This window comes from Nannospalax galili, unplaced genomic scaffold (assembly GCF_000622305.1).
Source record: "Nannospalax galili isolate Female #2095 unplaced genomic scaffold, S.galili_v1.0 scaffold140, whole genome shotgun sequence".
Taxonomy (NCBI): Eukaryota; Metazoa; Chordata; class Mammalia; order Rodentia; family Spalacidae; genus Nannospalax; species Nannospalax galili.
The window spans coordinates 15726675-15744597 of NW_008352267.1; the positions used below are offsets into that span (position 1 = coordinate 15726675).

Sequence of the window (17923 nt, forward strand, 5' to 3'; positions counted from 1 at the left end):
CCCACACCCTTTGAATCCATTCAGGGTCTGCATCCAACGGGACCGTTCCTGCTAACCTGTCTGTTGTTGACATTGAACTGCTTATCGGCTGATGGCACCTTTCCTGCAAGTAACATAAATCCCCATATGCCCCTTAGCATGATCCCCCCAGATACCTGCGAGCTGGCCGACCAGAACCCATGATTGGATTCCCCAGTTACAAGAAAAGGGGGAATGTAGGACCCTGAGACCCTCTTCATTCACCCGCTACCCCCCAATCCCTCCAGACCCCACTAATTGCTCTTTTAGATTCTGTAAAATGCTTGGTTGCTGCTTTAGGCATGCCTAGACATGCCCTGACATGTCCTGACCCCCACCTACTACCCCCCGCTTCAGGAAACTATAAGATTAAGCAAGCCCAGGCATGAAACCACCCTATAAGGTAAAAACAGAGACTCCTGGCCCCACAGATAACAGTCAGCACATTCCACAGCCCTGAGAATAGCACCTACCAATAAGAAACTTCCAGGGCTGCATCTTATATATCCAATCAGTTTAAAATTATGTTGGCGCGCGCGGGCTCCTTGAACCAACCAAAATGTATTTTTGGTATCCCCCTCCTCTCTTTGTCTAAAACCTATAAAAGGCTCCACTCTCCCTTACTCTGAGCTCTCAGCACGGATCCGTTGAGTTGATGAGGTCTGAGAGCCGGAGCTTAAGCCCGAATAAACCATAAACCTTTGCTTTTGCATTTTGGTGTGTTGGGTCCTTGCTGGTCTTTTTGGGGTCCAGTGGATGAGGTACAACATTAGCATAAACCTCAAACAGGAGAAAGCTTCTCTCCTTTGGGAAAAACCATACATGCCCAGGAGTGGTACAGCTAGGCCATATGGTTCTAGTTTTTTGTGAAACCTAGAGTCTAATTTCCAAAGAGGCTGCACTGGACATGATGGGGACTATGGGGAAAACTAAAGGGGAAAGTAGGGAGTAGTCATGTTCATATTTCATTGTGTGCATGTATGAAATTCTCAAAAATAATTTTTCAGAGGCTGGAGAAATGGCTCAGAGGTTAAGAGCACTGGTTGTTCTTGCAGAGGACCTTGCAGCACCCGCATGGCAGCTAACAAACATCTTTAATTCCAGTTCTAGGGGAGCTGATGCCCTCTTCTGTCCTCCACTGCACAACATGGGTGCACTTATACCCATGCAGGCATAAGACTCATACACATAAAATAAATTTTTAAAAAATTTTCCAAATTAAACATACATTGTAAAAATCATAAATTAGCTTACCTGCTTTCTTGAGATTAATCTATGCATTTTCTTAAAACATGATATGGTTATATTTTTAAAAACCAAACATGTACCAGCTTCAGGAGTTCCTTGCAATCACAGCAGTCAATTTATTTCAAAAACACACAATCAGCGTGCTGGTGCTAGGCAGCACCCCTCACCCAGCACCCACTGCCCACTTCCCAGCAGTTAGCTTTTTAGGACACAGCACTTTCCTTTCTAAAATGTTTACTACTTTCATGGAATATGAGGGCTAGGCCTTCACTTGGCTCACCTCCTGAACATCAGACGTTGATGTTATTGCTCACTCCTCTTTTACCTTTATCTATTCAGTATGTCTGACTGTGTGTGTATATGCCATGGCACACACAAAGAGGTCAGGGGACCACTTGTAGGAATCCATTCTCTCCTTCCACCATGTGGATTCTGGGGATCGAGCTCAGGTTGATCAGGCTTGGCAGCAAAACCCCTTTACCTGACTTTGAGTCATGTCACCACTGTTTATTTCTCTACACCAGAATTAAGTGACATAATTTTGCCAAGCCACATAGGCTCTCTTAGTGCAAATTTAAATTAAAATAAAAAACTTTTAAACTATCACCTAACTCTGGCTTGGAACTCCTTTTGAAATATATTATGAGATCGTTACTTCTACATACTATAATATTCGAAGGCTCATAATTAGCTTAACAGATGAATATGAAACCTGCTCCATACTGTATGTGTGTAACTTTAAAATTTGTAATTCAAGAGAGAATAGAAGGCATGTGACATGAAAGCAGAGTTGGGGTTATGTGGGAGTGGAGTAAAGTGGAGGGTTGGGAGAGCAGCAGGTAGGGGCTGACTGAGATAAGCACAATGACACCTATTTTTGAAATGTCATAATGATCCATTACTTTGTATGAAAACTTTTTTTTTGTCTTTTTGAGACAGCATCTCCCTGTAGCCCCAGCTGTCCTGGAACTCACTATGTAGACCAGGCTGGCCTTGAACTCACAGAGATCCGCCGGCCTCTGCCTCCCGAGTGCTGTGTACAAAAACTTTTAAAAAATAAATTAAATATACATTTACAAAATACATTTCAAAGCCAGGTGTGGTAGTGCACACCTTTAGTTCCAGCATTTGGGAGGCAGAGGCAGGTGGATCTTTGTGAGATTGAGGCTAGCCTGGTCTACATAATGAGTGTCAGGCCAGCTGGGCTACAGGGAGACCCTGTCTCAAAAAAGACCAAAAAAAAAAAAAAAAGTAGAAAATTCATTTCAGCATTGTGACTCCAGATTAACTTTGTCCCAGCTCCCCAGCTCCTCTTACTAGTTGAGGCTTCCATATATCTGTTCCACATTGGAAACAGTGTTCAAGGTGCCTCATCCTCACAATTCACATTCTCTTTCAATTCCATCCGCAAACCAAACCCTATTTGCCTTTCTTTAAATTTTATTTGTATTACTAAGCGAATAGAAAAAGGGTAACAAAAGGGAAAGTTCAGGATAAATACCTTTTTCCTTATGAACTAAAACGCATGCATACACGCATCTGAGTGAGCAACTTCCCACACAGTCCTATTACACAAACAGTTACACAAAGCAGTTCACAGGGAAAACGTGAGCCTGGGCAAGGGACTGCGGTGGTAAAGTTCCCGGCAGATTCTTGGTCTAGATCACCAGCTTCTCCACACTAAGTGTGCTCGTGGTTTCATCCTCTTCATTGGAGCCAAAGTATCCTGGGAGATCCAGCATCCTCTGCTCGGCCTCTGTGAGGCCAAATGAGGTATTGTCATAGAAGGCGAACTCAGGGTGAGACGGGAAGCTCTGACACTTGTCTTTTCTGCACTGAGAAGGGCTCAGCGGACTGACCCTCTGGTACCTATCTTTGGGGAAACTGGGGGAAGACTGCTTCCTTGAGACGCTCCTGTGACTGGGGGACGGTCCCCTTCGTGCTCTGTGAGGTTCTGTTTTCTCAGTTCCTGCCACTAATCCTGCCTGGCGGTCCCCCAGGTCTGGCTTCCTCGGGGGCTGTCCTACAGGGTAGGATTTGGGGAGAGGGCTCAAGGGACCGCCGGTCCGACCTGCCCCTTGGAAAGACTCTGGTTTCTCCGGAAGCAGATGCGCACCCCGACTAGGAGGCCTACACCTGTCGTCCTGGTCCCAGGTTCGCATCCTGGAAGCGTAGGTGGGAGCCTGGCGCGGGGTCAGAGTGGACATGCTCCTCTCCCGGAAAGGCCGGGACTGCTTGGTTTCGTGGAAACTGGCCGTCCTCCTGAAGTGGGAACTTCTGGAGTGGCATCTCTCGGACGAGCCCCCTCTCCCGCCAGTCTGCCTCATCTGTGACTTCCGGATCAGGGTCTGACTGGGGCTGATGGCACAGCTGGCCTGGGGCACGCTGAAATCCAGCCTGGAGGGGGGCCGGTCCCCTGCACTCGCCACCGGCTGGTCCAGAAAAGGAGACTTGATCCGGAACTTGCTTGCTGCTGCTTCTTCCGGGCTTTCCAGGTCCAAGGGGGCGCTGGCAGCAGCATCCACTGCAGTGTCGGTCAGCGGACTCTGAGACACGTGGTATACCTTGGTGGTCTCGGTCAGCCCTTTCTTCTTCATCTCCTTTAGCTGCTGCTGGGCTAGGCGGTAGCTGAACAGGGGTGGGATGATCTTTTGGGCGGTGGACTGAAAGCTCTCACTCCCAGAGGCCTCGTCCTCTGGAGTCACTGGCGTGCTGCGCCTGTAGGTCAGAGGGATGCCCGTGTCTCCTGGACTTCCCCCTGGCCCGTCATCGGAGAAGCTCCCCCGCTGCTCGCTCAGTTCGCAGATGTTCTCCTCATCCGAGTTCTTCCGGAAGCCAGGAGAGTGGATGGAGTTGTGTCGAGCAGGAGTGCTACATTTGGGGGACCTGCCGAACCTCCTCCAGAGAGTGATGAGCACTGTAGCGACGATAATGAACAAGCACAGAGATATCCCCGAGACAGTCACGATATTGTTGGACTTCACTGGACCCTGGGGCGGAAGAGGTGAGGGGCCTAAAGGCCTGAAAACTAAGAGGAAAAAAAGTGAAAATAAATGTATTTTTGTGTATGGATTTCTCTGCATGATTTTACCGCCTCTAAGTTAGTTGCTCCAATTATCACAGCAATTAAGGAGGAGGGAGAACCAAAGACTTGGAATCATGCTTACAAATGGATCTCTGCTAACAGCAGCATGGTAAACAAGCTGGCAAAAAGGTGACCAGTAAAGAGAAAATGCTGCAAAAATCTGGGACCACAAAAGGGAGGGGGACAGGAAAGCAACAAGCAAGACACGCTGTGCTCACTAGGCTCCTGCCAATGATGGCCAACTGACCTCAGCACTTCCCCTGTGGTTACTGCCTACTTTTCAAGTCCTTCCAGGCACCTGTTCTCTTTTTTCTTCAGTCTTACTCTGTGCTTCACCTACTCAGCCTGCTCCCACTCCTCCCCTTGTGCCTTTCTACTGTTCTCTAGAGGATTACAGACTCCTCATACTTAACTTCCCTTCAGAGGGAAGTCCATGTAGCCTCCTTGCCTTATCCAAGGCCTGTCCATTTCACAGGGTGCAGCTTTCTCCAACCCTTTCAGGTAGGAGGTGTTACACTTACCTCTCTTTTTAAAAGATTTATTTAGTTTTATGTGTGTATGTGTGTGGGGGGTGTTCATGTGCAAGAACTCTCAGAGGCCAGAAGAGGGCTCAGATCCCTTGGAGCTGGAGTTACAGGCAGTTGTGAGCTGCCTTGAGATGGGTGCTGGGAACTGAACTCCAGACCTCTGCAAGAACAGCAAGAGCTCCGTGATGATTAATCATGGTTTTCATTTTGTCACACCTGGAAAGAAGGAACCTCAATTGAGGAATTTCCTTCATCGGGTTGGCCTGTGGGCATGTCTGTGGGGTACTTTTTTGATTTGAATTGATGTAAGAGGATCCAGCCCTCTGTGGGACGTGTGGGCAGGCAAATCTGGGTTGTATAAGAAAGACAGCTGAGGGGCTGGAGAGTTGGCTCAGTGTTTAAGAGCACTGGCTGCTCTTGCAGAGGAACTAGGTTCGATTCCCAGCACCAATATCATGGCTAACAGTTGTCTATAACTCTGGTTCCAAAGGCTCCAACACTGCCAACACCAGTGTACTTACACACATGCAGGCAATACACTCACACACATAAAATAAAAATAATAAAAATATTTTATTTATTTATTTATTTATTTATTTATTTATTTTATTATTATTATTTTGGCCCTTTTGAAACAAAGTCTCCCTGGTCTCACTATGTAGACCAGGCTGGCCTTGAACTCACAGAGATCTGCCTGCCTCTGCCTCCCAAGTTCTGGGATTAAAGGCGTGCACCACCACACCTGGCTAAATAAAATATTTTTAAAAAAGAAACAGAAACAAACAAACAAAAAAAAATCAGAAAGGTAGCTGAACATGAGCCCGAGAGAGAAAGCCAGTAAACAACATGCCTCCATGGTCTGTGCTTCCGTTCCTGCCTCTAAGTTCTTGCCTTGAGTTCCTGCCTTGGCAATGACTGCAGAGGTCAGAAGGAGGCCTTGAATCCCTGGAACTGGAGTTATGAACATTTGTTAGCCACCATGTAGGTGCTGGGAATCTAACCTGAGTCCTCTGCAAAAGCAGCCAGTGCTCTTAACCACTGAGCCATCTCTCCAACCCCAGAAATAAGTTTTTTGTGGGTGGGGGTGGGGCCTGGAACTCACCATATAGACCAGGCTGGCCTTGAACGACGCACAGAGATCCACCTGCCTCTGCCTCCCAAGTGCTGAGATAAAAGGTGTACACCACCATGCCCGACCAGGAATAACAGTTTTAGGAGTGATTGATCCAGACTACCAAGAGAAACTAGACTGCTTCTCCACAATGGAGGTAAGGCAGATTATGTCCAGACTGTTGGTGATTCTTGAGAGTATCTCTTGGTATTACCATGTCCTGTGAGGAAGGGCAATGGGAAACTGTAACAATCCAATCCAGGCAAATGGCCCAGACCCCAGGGATGAATGTGTGGGTCACCCATCCAGGGAGAGAGCCAAGACCTGCTAAGGTGCTCCCTGAGGGTGGAGGAAATACAGAATGGGTAGTAGAGAAAGGTAGTTATAAATTCCAGCTAAAGCCCTGTGACCAGTTACAGAAACAAGGATTGAACTGACATGAGTGTTTCCGTCCTATTTTGTTAAGAACATGTTCTGGCATATACACACATACATTATGCAGATATGTGTGTTTTCTTTCCTTTTTAAAAAAAACATTATTTTTATTTTATGAGTGTATTGCCTGCATGTATGTGAGTGCACCCGTGTTGTGCAATGCCGTGGAGGTCAAAAGAGGGCTTTGGATTCCCCTGGAACTGGAGTTAAGGACAGTTCATAGCTGCCATGTGGGCGCTGGGAATCAAACCTGGCTTCTCTGCAAGAGCAGTCAGTGCTCTTAACCGATGAGCCATCTCTTCAGCCCACTTTCCTTTATTTTTTATCATATAATGTAATATCAATTAAGATAATATCAGTGGTTAAGTGTTGTAAATCTATATTATCATAGATTTTATAACTTTACTAAGTTATGAGACACTAAAAGATTAACATTCCTCAAGGAACTCTGCCACCTACTCTAAAAAATATAATGTGTTTGCAATTGTACATGGGATAGTTATATCATGTTAGGCAGAATTATGACCTTGCTATTGATTTCATTTGGAAATTAAGCATGACATAAGATGTCAAGTTGACAAGGGGTGGACTTGTGATAACTAATCTTGGTTGTCAGGTTGACTGGATCTGGAATCAACTAAAGTCACTAGGCACTCCAATGAGGGATATTTTAAATCAGATTATCTGAATCAGGATGACCCACCCTAAGTGGGCAGCCCAGATAAAAGGACAAGGAAGAAGGCCTCGCCTTCATGCCTGCTCACCTTCATGCCTGCTCGCCTTCATGCTTGTCTTCATGCTTGCTGGCAAGTTCATCTATCCTATTGCTGCAGCATTCCTTCACTAAGAGTAGAACCCGCTTTTTCAGGCTTCCAACACAGACTGAACACCAAAAGATCCTCAAGAATCCTCCATGCCTTCAGCACCAGATTGAAAATGTTGAGACATCCAGTCTGTAGACTGAGCAACTACCGGATTCTCAGTTTGGGACTGCTGGGACATCTAGCCTGTAGACTGAACCTCTCCAGTGTGAGACAGCCATTGCTGGACTTCCTGGACCATACTGTATAAGCCAATCTAATAAATCCCCTTTTAATACATATGTAGATTCATTCTATCAGTTCTATTCCTTTAGAGAACCCTGACTAATACATGCTCTTAACCAGAGTCATCTCTCCAGTCCTTACACATAGTTCTTTACAAGCAAATAGAGTCAGCAGCAGAGTGTGTCCCCAGTCTCATTCCCCACTGTCATGAAACTTCTACTCCACTGATGTCCATACCACCATCTAGATCACCTTTCTGCCACCTCTCCCACCATTATCTCCCAGCACCCCTCCACACACACAGATCTGAATCTCTCCAGCACTTGGGCCCCAGTCTTCCTTGCCATCCCCAGAGCTAAGGCCATTCCAGCAACTTCAGGATCTATCCAATTCACGGGACTTTGCCACTGTCTACAGCCACTCTTTTTCCAGGATTTTTTTTTCACTGCTGAGGATCAAATCTGGGATCTCATTCATGTTAGTCAAACATTCTACCACTGAGCTACAACTCTAGACTCTTTCTTCTGCAGTCTTAACCTCCATGGCCCACTCTCTAGCTATGTCTACCTCTATCACTTTTGGGCCTTTTGGCTAAGATCAAGTATCTACCTGTCTCATCCATCTGTGGTTCCATACTGTATCATTCAAACTCACTGAGACGTCCAGTTCTCCATCCCTCTCTTTCTTCCTAATGCCAGCTTCCTCCTGCCCTCACTTCTGGTCCTAATCAACTCACACCTATGATCACTGCTGAACCCAATGTCTTTAATACCTCAACTCTCTGGACTTCTATGGCTAAGCTACACTCCCACCACTACACTGAAGCAAAAGTCCTTCCTAAACAAACTTAGGCAGGTGAATTCTCAGCTGCTATACCCAGTCATGAGTACTGGCAGAGAAAAAACAATCACATGGCTTTGCAGTCCAGTGCCTCTGCATATTCACAGTATCCAACCTCAGCATCCTATAAAGTCTCTGCAGGGGGTTTTAAGCAACTCTCTAGTCCCCTAAAATGCCAGCTTTCAATTCATCATTTCCTCAAGCCCTCTGCCCAATCTGCTTCCTCAGCAGCCTGATGGATCACAAACAATTAAAAGCCATTGGGTAATATGAATCCAGCCTCTTCTGCCATCCTCCCTGTCCCCATAAACACAGTATCAGCTGCATCTCTGTTGGTGTCTTTCTCACACAAACAGGGGAACAAATGTCCTCCTAAAAAATGTGAGTCCACCCACAAATGCTCTCTATGCCATCCTTCCCAAAGGGTCATCCCTCTGACCAATCATCCCCAGGCTTTTCTGTGCAGCTCCTTTTTCTCAGCACAGAAACACATGCAAGCTCTTCTGACCTTAAAAAGACACTTCTCCAGCCCTTGCATAGCCCCAGCCAATCTTACTGCTTCTCTTCCCAGCTGTGCTTACCAGAAAGGGCGCCACACTTACTGACATACTGCTCATCTCTGTCTACTGCAAACTGTCCCCAGTACTGCAATGAAACGGTTCTCCCCACCATCACAAAGACCTCTTAATAGCCAAATGTATAGCTCAGCCTATGGTACTGTCTACCATTAGGTACCTCTTTCAACTCTCCCACTTCTTTCAATGATAACACTCACTTCATTGGTTTATAGAAAAAAGCATGAACTTTGAACCATGACTGTCTATATCTGATGTCCTTCTAGGGGCTGAATCCAGGGAATCACACATCTAATTGCTCTTATCTCTGAGCTACATCCCTAGCCCTTTATCATCCTCCCCCGAACCTGTGCTTTCTCCTGATAACCTAATCTTAAGGGACTATGGTACCATAGGCTATGCAGTGGTTTGTACTAGAATCCTGGCTTTCATTCTTTATGCCTGTCTGCCATGTGCCACATCCAGAGGTTTGGCATTCCCCCCTCCCTGCATCCCTATGCCACTACTTGAGTTTCTCTTAGTCACTGAAAAATTCACAGGTACTTCTTTGCTACACCCGTTCTTTTTATTTGTATCCACATTACAGCCAGAGATCCCTCTAAAAGAAAGGTCCACACCTTTCAGGCCCATTAGGTCCTGGCCCCTATCTACCTGGCCTTGTTCTTCCCCTCCTCCTGGCACACCATCTTCTAGCCACAGTGAACTATTTGCAGACTTTCATGTTTTTTCATGCCTTCGGTTACTGTTCCTTTAATAAAAGTCCCTTGCCTATCTCATTCACCTGGATGGTACAGTCTCAGCTCTCAAACTGCAGCTTAAATATCACCTGCTCTAAGAACTGAATTCTTGCCAGCATGGATGATCACCCTGTGAGTCTCCATAGAAAGATGTGGGTACTTCTATCAGTTCAGGCTTTATATTGTATTATGCTTCTTTCTGTATCTTCGAGGCTACTAAATCATAAGCCCCTTCATGAAAAGGATATGTCTTATAAGTAAATTCAATATACTTCAAATACCAATCAAGAGTTCACTGTAACTTGCACATAGTTAGTAGCCAATAAACATTAGTTTAATTCATTCATTATTTAAAAGAATAATAGCAAAATGATCACCATTATACCAGATGAAACGTGCCTACCATAGCAATGGGATCCTACTCTCTTGTTGAACAAGAGACCAAATTAATGCATAGCTACACTCAGACATTGGCATAAAAATTCTTCTAAAACCAAACAAAACTCTGGGTCCCCAAACCAGTGAAAAAAGGTGGTGAAAGCTTTGTTCCCTGCGTTATTGCTTCTTTCACTGGCAGCTGCTACTGATCACAGAGTGAAGGAGTGCTCCTAGAACACTTCACAAAATGCTCTTAGTTCTGTTATCTTCCCTGATTGGCAGCTCTGAAAACCACGCTGGAGAAGAGTTGCTGGCCTAGTCCATTCCTACCCCATCTAATCCCTCCTGAGTTACCTAAAGTGTCGGAGATCCCCCTGATACTAAACAGATCTTTACATCTCTGAGAAGTGGCAAACAGAACAGGAAGAGAATACTTAGAAGGACCATTTTATTCAACTAAGCATTTGTCTCAAGCCCTCGGTGTGCAAACAGGGCTGTTTTTAGCACTTAACTTGTCTTAAGACCAGACCCTACCCAATATGACAGAATTAAGATGCCAGAACATGAAATAAAATCATATTTCCTCAAAATGATTGCCAGTTGCAGTTATTCGTCCAGAAAGATGCTTCTTCCAGAAAGCCACATTGGCTTGAATTATAAAGGCAAAGTATTGAAGCTGCTTATTATGGAGTCAGCACTAATCTCCTTGATTCCTCATTTTGTGACTTTGGGCAGGTCACCTCCATGCCCCAGAGTTCTCATCTGAAATGTGGAGATGAGAGCATATAGTCTTCACTTAATATGTGGGGATTGGTTCCAGGACCCCTGGGAACATCAGACTCTGCAGGCATCTATAAAATGGTGTAGGACATGCATAGACCCAAACATATCCTCTTGCATTTTTTAGGTTACTCATAACACCTAGTATAATGTAAATACTATGTAATTAGTTGTCATAGCACATTGTTTACAGAGTAATGATAAGAAAAATGTGTAAGGGGGACTAGAGAGATGGCTCATCAGTGAAAAGCACTGGTTACTCTTGCAGAAGACCTTGGTTTGATTTCCCAGCATCCACATGGTGACTAACAGCAGACTGTAGCTCCAGTTCCAGGGAATCCAACACCTTCTTTTAACCTCCTCAGGCACTGCATGACACGGGTACACCTACATACATGTAAGCAATACACTCATACACATAAAAAATTAAAAATAATAAATAAAATACTTTTTTTACAAAAGAAAAGAAAATGCCTAAGGTCGGCATGATGACTCAGTAGATAAGAGCATTTGCCATAGACCCTGACAACCTGAGTTCTATCACAGGATGAAAAGAGAGAAAAAAACTCTTTCACGTTGTCCTCTGACCTCTACACACATACCACAGCATACACACACACAATTTTTCAAATGTAAGAATAAAGAAAAAATATCTGTACATGTTCAGTGCAGATACAATTTCTTTTATGAATACATTCTACCCAGTTAGTTGAATCTATAGATAAGTAACCCAGAGATGCAGGGATAGCTATCCCTACATCAGATATACAAGTCACTTAGGAAAATGTCTGGCAAGCAGTAAGCCCTTGAGATTTGAAACCAACACAATAACACCTACTTCTAGAATTCATATAAAGTGTTGACATACAGCAGGAGGTCAATAGAAGGCTACTGTTCTACTTTTGAAAGAAGCCACTGGCAATTAACTTTAAGTTCATTTGAGCATCAAGGAACTCTGGATAGAAGACCTAATACAATGTGGCATCTCAGAATTGAAAAGATGAGGTGTATTTGAAAAAAAAAAGTTACATGCAAGAAAGAAGCTAAGAAGGGGCTAGAGAAATAGCCCAATGGTTAAGAGCACTAGTGCACTCCTAGAGGACCTGGGTTCAGTTCCCCGCACCTACACGGTGACTAGCAACTGTCTGTAACTCCAGTTCCAGGAAATCTGATGCCATCTTCTGGCCTTCACAGAGGTGCACCTTCATGCATGTAGGCAAAACATTCATGCACATAAAATATAAACAAATAATAAATTTTTAAATATTTTAAAAAGTAAGGAGCTGAGGAAAGAAAAGAGGGTTTGCAAAGAAATGAGTAGACAGATAAGCGGACCTTAGAAAATACTGAAATACATATGAAGAAAGAATAGGCCCAGAATAAGGCTCAGGATATATGAAAGAAGATGGTTCTAAGGGCTAAAAGAAGAGCCTAGGCTGAGGTTGCAATAAGAACACAAAAAAAAAGAATGAAGTTTCTCAAGATACTAAAAGAAAGGGAGCAAGTCCTATGGCATTGGCTAGAAAGACAATAAGAAGGATTTTCTAGGCCACAGATGAGGACACTGGCTGAGATGCTGCCAGGTACCTGTGGCTTTGGCTAAAAGGTTCTCCAGAATCTGAACAAAGAACTGTACCTAATTCCTCCTGATCCTCCTGAGGGACAAGGAACTAAGGATGGCCTTTTCACCTGGAATTACAGAGTAGAAGACTGTGTGCCTTGACAGAGAGACTTTATTACAGGTCAGAACCAAAGCAAACACTGGCCAACCAGCCAGGCTGTCCATCAGAAGGTGGGAAAGGTAAGGGTTCTTCATCACTGTTAATGGTGAGTAAGTGTGGTGTTGGTTCCACAACTGAAGCAAACCTAGCTCAAGAGAGCCATCATGTCCATGGACCACTCACATCAAACACCCTTTGAGTGACTGTCATAGTGAACCTTGATGACACTTAGAAAATGCACGGAAGTCCAGTCCCTGGATGAAGGCAGGAAGAGATAGCCCCACCTCCTCCTCCAAGATAAGAGTGGTAACAAATAAACCTTGGTCATTAAAAGAGAAAGACAACATGTCTTGCTTCATTTTGACAATCAACGGTCTACATAGTCCCCTTAGGCATTCTCTGGGATGAGAGGGGGAAAAATTTAAGAAAGATGTTTTACCACAGTTTTTTGTTTTGTTTTGTTTTAATGTGAGAAAGACACAAAGGGAAAATAATAACAAGCTGGGCACGGTGGCACACCTGTAATTCTAGCACTTAGGAGGCTGAGGCAGGATGACAAGTTCAAGGCCAGCCTGGGCTACAGAGTGAGACCCCGCCTGAAAAGAAAATGTTCTGGGTGCCAGCAAGATGGCTGAGTATGATGAAGACACTGGCTGCCAAACCTGATGGCCTGAGTTCCATCACCAGGACCCACATGGTGCAAGGAGTAAACTGATCCCTGCAACTTTCTCCCCCAACTCTGTTTGTATTTTTTAAATTATTTAATGTTTGAATCTTTAGCCATCTTCGTTTGTTGCTTCTCTCACTTCCAGTGTTAAATTCCATCATCTTATTAGTGAGATACTCCCCCAGTAAGATACTCTTACACACTAATAAGCACAAAGCTAGAACAGCCTATGGCGATCAGAGCAGTAAGCATCTACTGAGCACAGAGTGGTGACAGTCAGTCAGCCCCGGGCTTAACATTCCTGCTGATGAAGGCTCTGAGAAGAGACCCCAAAGAAAGCAAGAATACCTACCAGCACAGTCCTCCAGGGAGCACAAAGAGGTCTCTGAGGACATTCCAGGGCAGCCAGGTCTAGAGGGGAAGGAAGTGAGACACACACGGTGACGCTCTCTGACACCATCCCCACATGTGGCGCTACACTGGCTCCATGGCTGCCACGGTCCCCAAGTTTCTGCAAAGACATAAGTCAGGTTTTTAGTGCTAGTTCATCTGAGAATCAGTAGTGAACTGCACCCAAATGAAGCAGCAAAACTCAACTCCCCAGTCTTAAAAAGTCAGTAAGCAAAAATATTCTCGGAGATGCAAAAAGCTGGAGTATTGGTCCAAACCTTAAAACAGAAGTTGTAAAATCTATAAAATCTTTGCCAGGAGCTGGAGAGATGGCTCAATGGTTAAAAACATTGGCTGCTCTTGCAGAGGACCCAAGTTCAGTTCTGAGCACCCACATGACAGCTAACAACTGTCTGTAACTCCAGTTCCAGGGGATCCAACACCCTCTTCTGACGTCCGTGGGCATTGCACAACATGGGTGTACTTACCTACATGCAGACAATACACTCATATGCATAAAATAAAAATAATAAATAAAATTATTTTAAAAATCTTTGCCAAAGCTTTGCCTTCTTATAACCCACCAGAGAGCTGAGATCACAGGGCAACAGACCAGCCTGTAATAAAAGGAAAGGCAGTCCTCCAAGGAAAGAGGGGCTGCAACACTTGTCTGCCTGGGACAGATTCCAGGACCCACCCACACAAGCTGGTTGGAAGAACACATATAACGATGTAATGAATTGCTGAAAGGGTATGATGAGAACACAAAGCCCCTAGGAGGAATGTAATAGGAGAAATTTGTACCCACTTGCAGGCTCTTCTCTAGGGATCTTACCGAAAAGACTGAGGTCAAATCTAAGACTAGACAAAGCCTCTTCATGGTGCATATCTAAAGAGGGAATAGACACTGCACCTTAAATCCTTCCCTCCATGTCCTCTACAGAATAATAGCCTCAACCACTGAGGAAAAGATAGCAACTGCTGCCATAGAATGGAAAGAGAAAATGCCTTGCCCCTTTGGGGAGAGCTGGAAATGTCCTGGACCCACCCACTGTTAGAGGCCTTCCACCACTGTAGTGGACCAAAAAGAAGTGCTGCCTCATCCCTGAGACTCAGAGACGCAGCACTAGCCTCAGATGAGGTAGAATCAGCACACAAGAATGACTTCCCCTTACCAGGTTAGTGTATACCAAGTAGCAAATACCAACACCCCAGTGTCTGAAGAGAAGCTAGAGCTAGAGGTGAAACTTATCTGAGGGTTGGCAAGATGGTTCAGCAGGAAGAGTACTTGCCACCAAGCCTTATGATCTGAGTTCAATTCCCAGAATCCACAAGGTGGAAGGAGAAAACCAAGTCCTGCAAGTTGTCCTCTGACCTCTACATAGACAGACAGACAGACAGACAGACAGACACACACACACACACACACACACACAAATATAATAATTTAAACACACACACAAATATAATAATTTAAAAAAACCATCTGCCATGCAGGTTTAAGACTATAAATGAAGGTGGAATAGAGGCATGAGGAAAACCCCTTTAGTAATGCAATGTTTATCCTCACCACAAAGTAACACTGGAGAATACTGAAATCTGAGATGCACTGAAGGTAGCTGTAGCAACAGGAACAACTCAAACATGGTTCAATTCCTCATCACTTTAACCCAAAACCCACAAAAAAGCCTAAAGAAAGCAGAGGTACACTCATTTCCAGGATTAAATAATACTTACCTCAGAGTCTAGAGTTCCAAACATGATTTCCAGCTTTTAAACAATAATTCTGAGATGCACAGAAAAGCAAGGAAAAAATAAAATTCAAGAGACAAAATAATCAATAAAACCAGACTCAGAGATGACCCAGACATTACATATATAGAAAGAAAATTTTAAATAGTTAAGACTAATATGTTAAATTCAATCAAATAAAATGCATAAACAGATGAAAAATTTTCAACAGCACTATAAGTTGAAGAGCCAAATGGAGATGTTAGAATTATAAAAACCCAAGTCAGATGTGGTGGTGCATGCCTTTAATCCCAGCACTCAGGAAGCAAAGACAGGAGGATCTCTGTGAATTCGAGATTAGTCTGGTCTACATAGTGAGTTCCAGGCCTGTCGTCAGGGCGACATAATGAGACCCTGTCTCTAAATAAATAAATGAATAAATAAACAAATAAATAAATAAATACCACAACAACAATAACAACAAAAAAGGAATTATAAAAACCCAATAGCACAGATTTTTTTTTTAAAAAAACGCCTTCTACAGCCTCCTGGTAGGTTCAACACACTTGAAGAAAGGAACAATAAATGTGAGTGAGTATAGGTAACTAGAAGTGACTAACATGGAAACAGAAAGAGTACTCTCAGTAGACTATGTGCCCCAAAGCAAATGCTAGGACTGTGACACCCCCACCCCCATCCACAAGGACTGGGAGGTAAGACCTAAATGAGAAGTGTTTAGGTCCTAAAGATTCTGCCCTCATGAATGATTAATGCTGGCATCTGATGACACAGCAGAGGCAGTCTCCTTGACTTTGGATTTCCAACTTCTAGAACTGAAAATAAACCTCTGTTCTTTACAAATGATATAGGCTCAGATATTCTGTTATTTACAGCAGAAAAATAAGCTAAGGTAACAAGACTGAATAACTGTGGGTACCTGTGGGAGAAATCTGATAGTCCTTTGAACATGTAACTGGAATTCCAGGAGAAGAGCGAATAGGACAGAAAAAATGTTTGTAAAGACAATGTCTTAAAACTGTCCAAATTAATGAAAGATACTAAATGGCAGACTCTAGATGCTCAGCAAATGCCAAGCAGAGAAAATACAAATAACAACAAAAAATCCAAACAAAAACATGGAGAAACCTGGCTCCAGAAGGTGGCTTGGTGGGCAAAGGCACTTGCCATGCAAGCCGGGTAACAGTTCAGTCCCAGAACTGACATAAAGATGGAGAGAACAGACTTCACAAACTTGTCCTCTGACCTCCAAACCTGCAGTATGGTACAAATGCCCCCCTATAACGTATACAAACAGGCAATAATAATAAATAAATAATGTTTTTAAAACAGTAAGGGAGACTAGACAGATGGCTCAACAGTTAAGACCTGCTCTTGCAGAGGACTCAGGTTTGGTTCCCAGCACCCACATGGCAGCTAGCAACCATCTGTAATTCCAGTTCCAGGGGATCCAAACAACTCATACACATAAAATAAGTAAATAAATAAATAAATAAATAGGAGGAAAAAATGTTAAGAGCCCAGTACAATAGCTCAGTCAGTAAATGCACCTGCTGCCAAGCCTGACAGTCTGAGTTCAAACTGCAGGACACATAGAGAAGGAGAGAACTGACTCCCACAAGTTGTCCTCTGACCTTCTGTGGCAGTGTTCATGGTTGCACACACACACACACACACACACACACATTAAATAAATAACTAAAAAATATTTAAATCAAAGAAATATAAGATCTGGAGAGATGGCTCAGCAGTTAAGTGCACACCCACATCAGGCAACTCACAACCGCCTATAACTCCAGCTCCAAGGGGATCTGACACTTCTGGCCTCCAGGGATACCTGCACTCATGTGCACATAACCCCTCCCCTCCCCCCACACACATAATTTTTTAAAAAACATCAAACGGGGCTGGAGAGATGTTTCTGTAGTTAAGAGCACTGGCTGCTCTTGCAAAGGGCTCCAGGTTTGGTTCCCAGCACCCACATGGCAACTAACAATCATCCTTAACTCCAGTTCCAGGGGAGCCAACACCCTTTTCTGGCTTTCATAGTTATTGCATGCATGTGGTGCACTTACATACATGCAGGCAAAACACTCATACACATAAAGCACAAATTAAATAAATAAAATATCAAATAAATAATGTAGACACATAATATTCAAACTTCTGAAAACTAAAACCAAACAGGAACTTTTCATGGCTGTGGCTTGGAATTGGGAGAAAGAAAACAACACACTGAAAAATAAAGGTGAGAACTGCAGCGGATTTCTCATCAGAAACTGTACAGAAGTAAAGTCGCATCTCTAAAGAATTCCACACTCAGTAAATAGTAGCTCTCAAAAATAAAGGAAAAATAATCTTTTCAGGCAGACGCAAATTGAGAGCACTGATAATCAACAAGTCTTCACTATAAGAAATGTTAAGGGGACATATGTTCTCCCTCATATGTGGATCCTAGGATCAGACTCTGATAAATACAGCGGATTTGAAACTGTACAGAAGTAAAGTCGCATCTCTAAAGAATTCCACACTCAGTAAATAGTAGCTCTCAAAAATAAAGGAAAAATAATCTTTTCAGGCAGACGCAAATTGAGAGCACTGATAATCGATAATCAA

The 17923-nt window shown here is 43.8% G+C and overlaps 1 protein-coding gene across 2 annotated transcripts in view; it reads right to left on the reverse strand.

Moving 5' to 3' along the window:
* Window positions 1-2552: 2552 nt before the first annotated feature.
* Thsd1 (thrombospondin type 1 domain containing 1) overlaps window positions 2553-17923 on the reverse strand; it is a 34996-nt gene continuing 19625 nt past the window's right edge. Inside the window, exons 3-4 of one of the 2 annotated variants that reach the window (XM_029554095.1) lie at window positions 13521-13679; window positions 2553-4294 (exon numbers count right to left, since the gene is read on the reverse strand). In XM_029554095.1, coding sequence (XP_029409955.1) covers window positions 2925-4294; window positions 13521-13679 — 1529 coding nt within the window. In that variant the 3' untranslated portion in view covers window positions 2553-2924. The remainder of the gene's footprint in view (window positions 4295-13520; window positions 13680-17923) is intronic. The other variant, XM_008849126.3, reaches the window with a different exon arrangement.